At 52.9% G+C, this 10,733-nt stretch overlaps 2 protein-coding genes across 4 annotated transcripts; one reads left to right on the forward strand and one right to left on the reverse strand.

Moving 5' to 3' along the window:
* SWSAP1 (SWIM-type zinc finger 7 associated protein 1) lies at positions 1-2,121 on the forward strand. Its single transcript, XM_053586528.1, has 2 exons — positions 1-249; positions 1,063-2,121. The coding sequence occupies exons 1-2, from the start codon at positions 1-3 to the stop codon at positions 1,579-1,581; spliced, it is 768 nt and encodes a 255-aa protein (XP_053442503.1). The 3' UTR covers positions 1,582-2,121.
* Positions 2,122-2,391: 270 nt separating this feature from the next.
* Positions 2,392-8,705, reverse strand: EPOR (erythropoietin receptor). 3 transcript variants are annotated; one of them, XM_053586506.1, is made up of 8 exons: positions 8,423-8,705; positions 7,396-7,531; positions 6,831-7,009; positions 6,589-6,746; positions 6,004-6,157; positions 5,833-5,920; positions 4,452-4,539; positions 2,392-4,357 (listed from the first exon to the last, which is right to left on the reverse strand). In XM_053586506.1, exons 1-8 carry the CDS (start codon positions 8,535-8,537, stop codon positions 3,746-3,748), a joined length of 1,530 nt encoding a protein of 509 aa, XP_053442481.1. In that variant the 5' UTR covers positions 8,538-8,705; the 3' UTR covers positions 2,392-3,745. The 3 variants fall into 3 exon arrangements, with proteins under 3 accessions (XP_053442481.1, XP_053442482.1, XP_053442483.1); XM_053586507.1 differs by having other exon boundaries at positions 7,755-8,529; XM_053586508.1 differs by having other exon boundaries at positions 7,396-7,962; positions 8,423-8,453.
* Between the last annotated feature and the right edge of the window lie 2,028 nt (positions 8,706-10,733).

Here is a 10,733-nt window from a genome sequence, read left to right on the forward strand (position 1 = left end):
ATGGCGGAGACACTGAGGCGGGTGCTAAGCCGGGGTAGCGCGGCCTGTCCCGGAGAGGAGAACGCGGCTGATGCCGGACCGCCTTTGCTACTGCTTGGCGCTCCAGGTTCTGGAAAAACAGCGCTGCTGTTCGCAGCGGCCCTGGAGGCGGCGGGGGAGGGCCGAGGCCCAGTCGTCTTTCTGACCCGTAGGCCTCTTCAAAGACTTCCCTGTGGTACCGGAGCTGCGCTGGATCCAATGCGGCTCCAGGTAACCACGGAACGGGAGCAGAGGCGTACTAGCCCGTGGTGGGGCGGATCGCGGATTGAGTGACAGGCACGTAGACCAATGGTGGGGACGGGGGCAGGGAGCGGTGGAATCAGGAATGCGTGAGTGATGGGCCTATGCAGAGCTTAGATAAGATTGAGTTGGCGAAGTTAGGTAAAGGCAGTGCGGGTGGGGTTGGGGCGAACAAGGGTTACAGCTAACTAAGCTTGAGTATAGTCTATACCGAGGATGGGATCAGAGTGGGAGCGGGTTTTGCGAGGAAACATTGCCCTTGAGATTTGACAAAAGAACCGTGACTTCCCCTCAATACCTGGTAGCGAGTAGTACTGGAAAGAGGGGTGAATATAAGAATATTTGACCGCTCTGTGCTGCCTCATCCTGGAACCAGCTGCCTGGGGAGTGAGAATTTCGTCCAGGAAAGTATGCAAAGAACCAGGCTTGCCATTGCGGGGAGTTTGGCTTCTTCTGTTGACTGTATCTGGGCTCTTTTCTTTTCTTTCTTTCTTTTTTTTTTTTTTTGTAGAGACAGAGTCTCACTGTACCGCCCTCGGTAGAGTGCCGTGGCATCACACAGCTCACAGCAACCTCTAACTCTTGGGCTTACGCGATTCTCTTGTCTCAGCCTCCCGAGCAGCTGGGACTACAGGCGCCCGCCACAACGCCCGGCTATTTTTTTTTTGTTGTTGCAATTTGGCCGGGGCCGGGTTTGAACCCGCCACCCTCGGCATATGGGGCCGGCGCCCTACTCACTGAGCCACAGGCACCACCTGGGCTCTTTTCTTTTCTTCCTTCTAGAAGATACGCTTCCAGTACCCACCCTCAACTCGAGAACTTTTTCGGTTCCTGTGCTCCGCCCATGAGTCCTCAGGGCCAGCCCCCTCCCTTCTGCTTCTAGACGGCCTGGAGGAGTACCTCGCAGAAGACCCCGGGCCTGACGAATCCGCCTACCTGGCTGCCCTGCTTCTGGACACAGCTGCCCACTTCAGTGACCGGATTGGGTCTGACCGGGTCTGTGGCCTCGCGGTGGCTTTCCAAACTCAGGAGGAGGAGCCCGATAGTGGGGATTCCCTGCATCTGGCGCTTCTGCAGCGGTATTTTCCTGCCAGGTGCTGGTTACAGCCAGATGCATCAGGTCCAGGAGAGCACCGCATCCGGGCCTGCCTGGAGCCAAGCAGGCTGGGCCCCAGAACAGAGTGGTGGGTGACTTTTCCACCACGTGGAGAGATGACAGTCACCCCCTGGCACATGCGGGCTGGTGATCCCAGCTCAGACGAAGGTTCACTCTGGAGGGTACCTCTGAGCTTTGGTGTGTGACAACTTTTACATGCCCTAGTTTCCCATGGCTGGAATATTTACCTCAGAGACGTGTACAAATTCAAACACCTAAAGAATGTAAAGTACTTTTTCTCTTTAAAACAGTGTTACCGGGTGACGCCTGTGGCTCAAGGAGTAGGGCGCCAGTCCCATATGCCAGAGGTGGCGGGTTCAAACCCAGCCCTGGCCAAAAACCACACACAAAAAAAAAAAAAAACCAAAACCCACAGTGTTACCATGTATATATAATGCCCAGTGAACTTTATAAAAAGTTTTGTTATTTTAAACTTTATAAAAAAGAGTTTAATGATAAATGTAATCTTCTGAGATTTCTCTTTCTGCTCAACGTTGTTACAAAGATTCAGCCACATTTTTTCCATTCATTCCTTTTCCCTTATTGCATAGTATTCCACGAATGATTATACCCCAATTTATTCATCAGATTAAACTGTTTACTGCTGTGAACATTCTTGCACACATGTCCTGGTACATGTGTGTTTTCAAGGCACATACCTAGAAGTGGAACTGGTAAAGAATAAGGCATGCTGGGCGGCGCCTGTGGCTCAGTGAGTAGGGCGCCGGCCCCATATGCCGAGGGTGGCGGGTTCAAACCCAGCCCCGGCCAAACTGCAACAAAAAAATAGCCGGGTGCTGTGGCGGGCACCTGTAGTCCCAGCTACTCGGGAGGCTGAGGCAAGAGAATTGCTTAAGCCCAGGAGCTGGAGGTTGCTGTGAGCTGTGATGCCACGGCACTCTACCAAGGGGCATAAAGTGAGACTTTGTCTCTACAAAAAAAAAAAAAAAAGAATAAGGCATGCGTATGTTCAGCTTTCTTAGGTTATGCCAAACTTTTGCCGGGAGTAGTGGAGACAGGGTCTTCCTCTGTCCCCCAGGCTGTAGTGCAGGGACCTAATTATAACTGCAGGGACCTACAGTTCACTGTAGCCTTGAACTCATGAGCTTGGATAATCCTTCTGCCTTAGCATCTCAAGTAGCTGGGATTATGGGTGTGCACCACTATGCCTGGCTAATTTTATTTTTAGTTTTTTGTAGAGATAGGGTCTTGCTATATTGCTTAGCCTGATCTTGAACTTACTGTGACCTTAAGTAATCCTCTGGGCTTGGCCTCCCAAAGTACTGAGATTACAGGTATAAGCCACACGTCTGTCCATATGCCATACTTTTTCAAAGTAGTTTAAGCTAGAATTCCCACTCAGTCACTTGATGACACTCAGTGTCATCAGAGTGTTTACTTTAAACGATCTGAATCAGAGTAATGCCCTATGAATTGTTATTAGTGGCAAAGACTAGCTAGAGACTAGCTTTCTTTTCCCTGGGTGTACAAGTAAATGACATTTCCCAGGCTTTCATGATGCTAGGTGGGGTCATGTGACTTTCTGGCCAATGAAATTTGAGAAAAAGTGATAAAAACCATTTCTAGGCCAAATCCCTAAAATGGCCTGTGGAATATTTGTTTTCTCTTTGCTTGTTGACTGGCAGAATGTAGAAGTTTCATCTAAGGATGCCAAGGTGACCTTAAAGGAAGATGTAGCTACAGACTGGAAGAATCTGGATCTCTGACTCATCTCAGAGATGGCTGCCCATCTGTTTGACTTGAGATGAGAGAGAGGGAGACTACTTAATGTCTTAAGCCACTAACATTTAGGGCTATTTGTTATGGCAGCTATTGTAATTTACATAGATTAGTTTACTTTATTACTGTTTAGTATTTAGATTGCAGTTTAGTATTTAGACTGAGCTCAATGACTTTAACTGCTGTCCTATGGCCTAGGCCCAGGGAAAGGTGGAGCTAAAAGGGTATTTATAGAAGTAATGGTAGAGGGTGGTGTCTGTGGCTCAAGGAGTAGAGCACCAGCCCCATATATTGGAGGTGGTGGGTTTAAACCTGTCCCTGTCCAAAAACTGGGCGGGGATGGGGTGGGGGGTAGATAGAAGTACTGGTTAAAAAAAAAACTTACATATACGCGTGTGTGTGTATTTTTTTTCTTTAGAAACTATACATATTTATAAATACTGCAAGTTTGTGACTACTTGAACAGGGCTCTAGCCCTGAGGGAGGCCTTGCTGTCATGTTCAGTAAGTCTTGAGCTTGCACTGGCACTTAGGGTCATATTTAATACCCAATGGTCTGCATGCTGGTGTCCTAAGAGCAGGTCACATAGCCAGGGTGTAGAGCCTCAGGGGCTGAAACAAGGCTGTTCTCATAAGGATTAGAGCAGGAGCCATCCAATGAGTCCCCTTGTACTCCCTGGGAGCTCCCTGAGCTGTAGTCAGTTGAGATGCCAGAGTCAGACACCACAAGATACAGGTACTTTAGGTGGGGTGGGCTGGGGGGCAGCTCAGAGGGCAGTACCCGAGGGCGCAAAAGCTGAGAGCTAGGGTCCAGGATGGTATACTCAAAGCTGGCAGCTGAGGCCCCTTCAGGGTTGGGCTTTAAGGCCAAGGCAGATGAGCAGGAGGATGCTTCTGAGCCTTCATCCATGGCTACCGTGTCCACACTGGCACCAGGACCTGGGAGGTCTTCACTGGGTGGGGTCTGCGGCAGCAGCCACTTGTCCAGTACCAGGTAGGTGTCGTGGGCATGCTTACTGCCCACATGCTTCAGCAGGAGCCCCTCATCGTCTGCCCCTGGCTCCACTGCCTGTGTCACCCCCCAGGACCGCTCAGAGAGGATTTCCAAGGGGGCAGGTGGATCCTCTGTAAAGGGGGTGCAGGGACTCCACCACACGCAGCCATCATTCTGATACAGCCACAGCTGAAGAAACAGCACCAGCCTTCTCAGAGGCCTGGGGTTTGGCCACAAGAAGCAGGGCAGCCCCAGGCCCTGAGGAGACAACCAGGCCACATACCTGGAAGTTACCCTTGTGGGTGGTGAAGAGGCCCTCAAACTCACTTTCGGGGCTTGGGATACCAGGCCAGAACTTCTGCTTCAGAGCCCTGTTGAAGCCAATAGATACAGGCACATAGACATGAGTCACTGAACACGTACCCATACGTGTACCCCCTTAGCACCCAATCACAGCAGCCCAGGAACTCCTGGTCCCTGAGATCACAACAGAGGAAGAAGGGTGCATCAGGCTGGGAAGTAGGTGCTTGGGCTGAAACATCAGCAAGGCCCCATAGAAGGGTAATTGGAACAGGGTTTTGAAGGGTGCATAGAAATTCAATATATTCTGACCCATACTCCCTCTAAGCCTGGCCTATGCTTTGTCTGTAGGTCTGTGATGAGTTCCCTCATCACCCCTTTCTATGATTCCCCAAGGCATTCAGAATAAAATCCAAACTCTGCTGCACAACCTTGCAGAATGCCCTGTCATCTCCATCACTTTATAATCTGCCACTCTCTACGACACACTGCTCTAGCCATATGACTATTCTTGCTTGAATGTTCCAAACTCATTCCCACCTCAGGGCCTTTGCACTTGCTATTTCTTCTCACTTTTCATATGACTGCTTCCTTCCAACCTCAGGTTTCTGTTCTGATGTCACTTCCTTCCAGGGAACTTCCCTGACCATCCAGTTCTGTTCCCACCCCCTGTTTGCTTTTGTGATGTCACTCATCACAATATGTAATCAAATATTTATTGGTTCCTTGCTTGTTGACTTGACTATGAGATCCACAAGGTCAGGGACTTATGGTCAAGGTCTGGCTTGTTCTCCACTTCCTTTCCAGTGCCTAGCACGTACCTGGCACTCAATGTATTTTCCAGGCAAGTAAATGAATAGGGTCACTAGAAACAACTAGAAGATTGCTTAGTGGACAAGGGAGGAAGGGCATTCCAGGAAGAAGGAACAATAGGTGCAGAGGCTTTGGGGTGGGAAACAAATAGTATGTACTTGGAAATACAGCTACTGTCAAATGGCTGATCAGATCATAAAGTGTCTGAGGAACTTAACAAAGGGGTAGGGCGGTATTCAGGGGCTTCAATCTTTCCATTAAATCCATCTGGTTGATTTTACAAAGTTGATGACATTGGGTAAAGGAACTACCCAAGAAACCCAAAAAGTGGCAGCTGCTAATGTAGAAGGAAAACCAAGTGAATGACCCCAAGGGCTGAAAATTTTAAGAGGAGTCTGGGTCTGTTCTGGCATGCATCCCTGCCCAGCCACTGACTCTTCACTGTGTGAACTTGAGCAAGTGCTGGCCCCTCTCTGAGCCTAGGTTTCCATGGTAAAAGAAGGTCGTCCGTGGGGAGGAGTCTGAGACAGGTGCCCGAATAGGGGGCTCACCGGTGGTGTGAGCGCAGGGCGAGCACGGCCAGCAGCAGCAGGATGAGTACGAGGATGAGCGAGAGAGTCAGGATGAGGGGGTCCAGGTCTGGGAGACGGGGAGGAGATCAGGGCGGTAGGTTTGCCCAGTCTTTCTCCCCAGCCCCTCCGGCACCCTGCCTGGGACCTCACCACTAGCTGTCAGCAGCGACGCAGGCTCTGACCAGGCGCTCCAGAAGCCCCCGAATGTCGGTTCGGCCATGCGCGCACGGACAGCGAAGGTATAGCGTGTCTGGCCCCGCAGGTTGCTCAACACGCACTCAGTGCGGCCTTCCAGAATCTCGACCTAGGAGCAGGACCCAGTTGAGGGCGGGGACGGAGGCGGGGCGGGGGAAGTAGAGACTAGCACTTGAGGGCGGGCTCTGTCAGGACCAAGCCAATCAGGGAGAGGAAGGACAAGGGGAAGGCCAAGCGTTGCATTGAGACCAACGAGAAAAGGGGCTTGGTTCGTGAAGGCTCAGGGCCCACCAGGGCAAGAATCCCAGGTAGCAGGTGGCCGGACCTGGACTATTTAAACGCCGGGCCAGGGCACACAGGAGCCGGATCTTGGAGAGTGAGAGGGGTTGGGGCTCCGGCGGATTGAGGAGGCGTTGGGAAAGAGGCTATGTGGATGGGCGTGGAGCTGCTTTGGGCGTCAGAACAATGAGACAATGCGATATGGGCCGTCAGGGGCGGGATCTCGAGGGGCGAGGCCATGGGGACTAACTTGGGCCTCACCCTCTGAGCACCCCCAGCGCCTTTGCCAGCGGAGACGTCCACCTCGTAGCGGATGTGGGTTGTCATAGGTGCCCCAGGCGGCGGGAGCCAGCGCAGCACCACGTGGCCGCCCTCGGCGGCCAGCCGCGCTAGCAGTCCCACGGGGGCGTCCAGGAGCACTGCCGAGGTGAAGGGAGGTTGGTCTGGTGGGCGAAGACTTAGACTCCCTACCATGACCACTCTCCAATTCCCCACGCGCTTACCCACTTCATTGACATGGATGGTACGGCGATAGCGCGGAGTGACCGAGGAGGCTGCTGTGACGAGCAACTCCAGGGGCACGAAGCTCGACGTGTCTGCCGTAGGCAGCGAGCACCAGAAGCGCACCATGCCACCACCCGTGGGCGCCTGGTGCAGGCGACACGGCTTCCATGGCTCACCTCTGTGTGCCCAGGGACCCGGGAAGGAAGGGAGCAAGTTGGGAGAGGAAACCCGGGAGAGTTCGCTTTGCCTGGATCCTGGGGGCTTAGATACTACCACGAGGGGGCACCCCAGTCCCGACGTAGTGATGCCTCAGCTTCGATTTGGAAGGGTTGTTGTCCCAGCCCTGAAGTTTGGGTTCACGTTCCAGTGGTGATCAAGGGAGTGTAGCAGCCCCGGCCAATAGTGGGCGTGTCAGTCCTGGCCCGGTGGGCTTCCCACCAGTGACCACGACTGGACGCGCTGTCTGGCCTTAAGCACCAGGCGACATCCAGGGCTACGACCCTCGGGAAATTGTACCCCGCCCGCCCCCTCCACACGTGGGGGTGCCTGTCCCGTCAGACTTACTCGACCTGGTAGGAGAAACTGTAGTTGTTGGGGCCCACCCCAGCGCTTGCAACTTCCTCCCAGAAGCACACCAAGTCCTCCAACCGCTCGGTGAAGCACAGAAGCTCTTCGGGCCTGCGGGTAGCCAGCAAGGCCGCTGGGGAGGAGGACAAAGGGACAGGGTCGGGGACCGGGCCCTTCCTCTGGCCACAGCCCCTTCCCCCGCCTCCGGCCGTCTGTGCGGACTCGATAAGAAAAAGCCCAGCTCCGCCCTCGCCCCACCCCCTAGATGGGCCCCTCAAGGGGTCACAGAGGTGATGTCCCCCAACTCCCAAGGGCAGATCGCTCGCCTTATTGTCACCACCACCACCCTCACGCACACACACACTCCCACCCCGCGGCGGGCTGAGCTGGGCGCAGCCCTCAGGACCTTGGAGTCGGGGTGCTAGCCCCGCCCCAGCCCTGGACAGGCACTCCCAGGGGTGTGCGCAGAGGAGGCGTGCCCCCTATCCGCCCCAGCAGGCTCCCAGCCACCCGATAGCGCCAACCGTGTTCTGCTCCCTTCCTCCACAGAGCGAAGCAAGGCATCTGGGGACGCATACAAACCGTGTTTATAAGTCACTTTATGCCCGACCCCTCTAACTGGGACCCTGGCTTTATCCTCTCATTGGAGGGTCTGCTAGATCCCATCTCCTCAGGGACATGAGCCCCATGCGTGCTCTGTTAGGATTTAGTAGGTCCCAGACCCTCTGAAAGGATTAAAAGAGGAACTTTAAGCCCCTCTCTAGCTTCTCCAGGAGGAGATTTAGACCCCAGCATACCCGACGAGGACCCATTTCTTGGGGTTCAGATGCCGGCTCTGCCCCCCACGATCCAGTTAGATGCCGGCTATGACCCCAGCATACCCGACGAGGACCCATTTCTTGAGGTTCAGATGCCGGCTCTGCCCCCTCCGGGTACGGTCCCCAGGATCCAGGCTGGGAGTTCAGGCCCCAAGAATTGTCCTTCAGGCTTTAGTGTGGGTGTCCACACAGAGCTGCATCCTTACCTTTGCTCCCAAACTTAGGGTCTGGGAGGGTGGGTGGAGGTGCCCAGGCGGCCCCCGCCAGCAGGAGCCAGAGGGAGCCCATCCGGGGCCAGAGGAGCTTCCAACGGTGGTCCATGACGCAGCCCCTGCTGCTAGGGGTCCAGGGCTCCAGCCCCTCCGTCCCCGCCCTTGGCACGGTCCACAGCTGGGTCAGCAGCTGCCTCGGCCGGACACAGCTGACCTGACCCTTCCCGACCTGGAGCCTCCTAGTGGCAGCTCCCTCCAGTGGGCGGGGCCGGTACCCCGCTTGGGCAGAGATAAGCGCTTGGCGGGAGGGGGCAGGGGATCTTATGGGCCTAGAGGACACTTGGCGCGGGAGCAGGGGAGCGAGAACATCCCCAGTTCTGCCGTCAGACACACTCTTTTGTTATGTGACCTTGGACAGGTGACTTACCTTATCTGAGCTTCAACCTTCTCATCTGTAAAAATCTAGCCTGGCACATAACAAATATTCCAAAAACATGTAAACTACTGATATTATCATGCTGATCAGCATCACTTCCCACTTTGGAAATAAGTAAATAATTCTTGTAACGACTAGCATGTGAGTGTTTGCACAGTGCAAGGGCTGGGCTGCCGTACAGAATGTACAATAGAGTCCTGTGTTTGTATAAATTACTCATCCTGGAGTATGAGATTTCATTTATTAACTTTTGAAACAAAATTTTTATATTGCTTATATTTTTATACTCTTGGTATTTTATTTTATTTTATTAATACAAGGAACCTGAAATTCTTTTCTAATCCAGAAAGTAGTAATGAAAAAAAACAAACATAAAAACAGCCAGGCAGGCTTGGCGCCTGTAGCTCAAGCAGCTAAGGCGCCAGCCACATACACCTGAGCTGGTGGGTTCGAATCCAGCCCGGGCCTGCCAAACAACAATGACAACTACAACCAAAATATGGCCAGGCGTTGTGGCGGGCGCCTGTAGTCCCAGCTACTTGGGAGACTGAAGCAAGAGAATCGCTTAAGCCCAGGAGTTGGACCTTGAGCTGTAATCCCACAGCACTCTACCCAGGGTGGCAGGTTGAGGCTCTGTCTCAAAAAAAAAAAAAAAAAATGGCCGGGCACAATGGCTCACATCTGTAACTCTAGCACTCTGAAAGGCGGAGGCGGAAGGATTGCTTGAGCTCTGGAGTTCGGATCCTCAGCAAGAACTAAACCCCCGTCTCTACTAAAAATAGAAAAATTAGCCAGGTGTTGTGGCTGGCGCCTGTAGTCCCAGCTACTAGTGAGGCTGAGGCAGGAGGATCTCTAGAACCCAGGAGTCTGAGGTTACTATGAGCTGCATTGACGCCATGCACTCTAGCTTGAGCATGGGAGAGACTCTATCTCAAAGAAAAAAAAAGTGAAATTGGCTCAGCGCCTGTGGCTCAAGCGGCTAGGGCGCCAGCCACATACACCTGAGCTGGCGGGTTCGAATCCAGCCCGGCCCGCCAAACAACAATTTCGGCTGCAACCAAAAAAAAAAACATAGCCGGGAGTTGCGGTGGGCGCCTGTAGTCCCAGCTACTTGGGAGGCGGAGGCAGGAGAATCGCTTGAGCCCAAGAGTTGGAGGTTGCTGTGAGCTGTGAAGCCATGGCACTCTACCCAGGGCGACAGTTTGAGACTCTGTCTCAAAAAAAAATAAATAAATAAAAGTGAAATTATTCACTTGGGCTAAGCTTATCAAACTATGGTAATCACCTACACCTCTGTATGTGTCCTAGGGGAGGAGGCAGGTCCCTCTTTGGGCTTGCCTGTGTCAGACTAGCAAATCATAGCATTCCATTCTCTGGTGGACTGTGATTGGTTCAGGCTGGACATGTGATCCAAATGGCTCCAATGAACCTCAATCCTGGGACTTTAGTTGCAGTTACCCGAAAAAGGATGCTTCATTCTATTCCCTACTGAGGTGGGCAGGTGGAAGAGCTGGGAGTGTCTGCCACCAGGAGGGAAGAAATTGCCTGATGGTGAAGCTAACATGGGCTCTTACACTGTTCTTTCCCTGTAAGCACTTCCTCTACAAGTACTGTGCTCATTACCTCACTTCAGTTGGGCATGCACCCAAATGTCACCTCCACAATGAAGCCCGCCCTCATCACTCTGTTAAAAATGGCAACCTTCCACTCCACACTTTCTGGGGCTATTAAACAGATTTTTTTTTTTTTTTGTAGCGAAAGAGTTTCATTTTATTGCCCTCAGAGAGTGCTGTGGTATCACAGCTCACAGCAACCTCCATCTCTTGGGCTTAGGTGATTCTCTTGCCTCAGCCTCCTGAGTAGCTGGGA

This window comes from Nycticebus coucang, chromosome 3 (assembly GCF_027406575.1).
Source record: "Nycticebus coucang isolate mNycCou1 chromosome 3, mNycCou1.pri, whole genome shotgun sequence".
In the NCBI taxonomy this organism is placed as follows: Eukaryota; Metazoa; Chordata; class Mammalia; order Primates; family Lorisidae; genus Nycticebus; species Nycticebus coucang.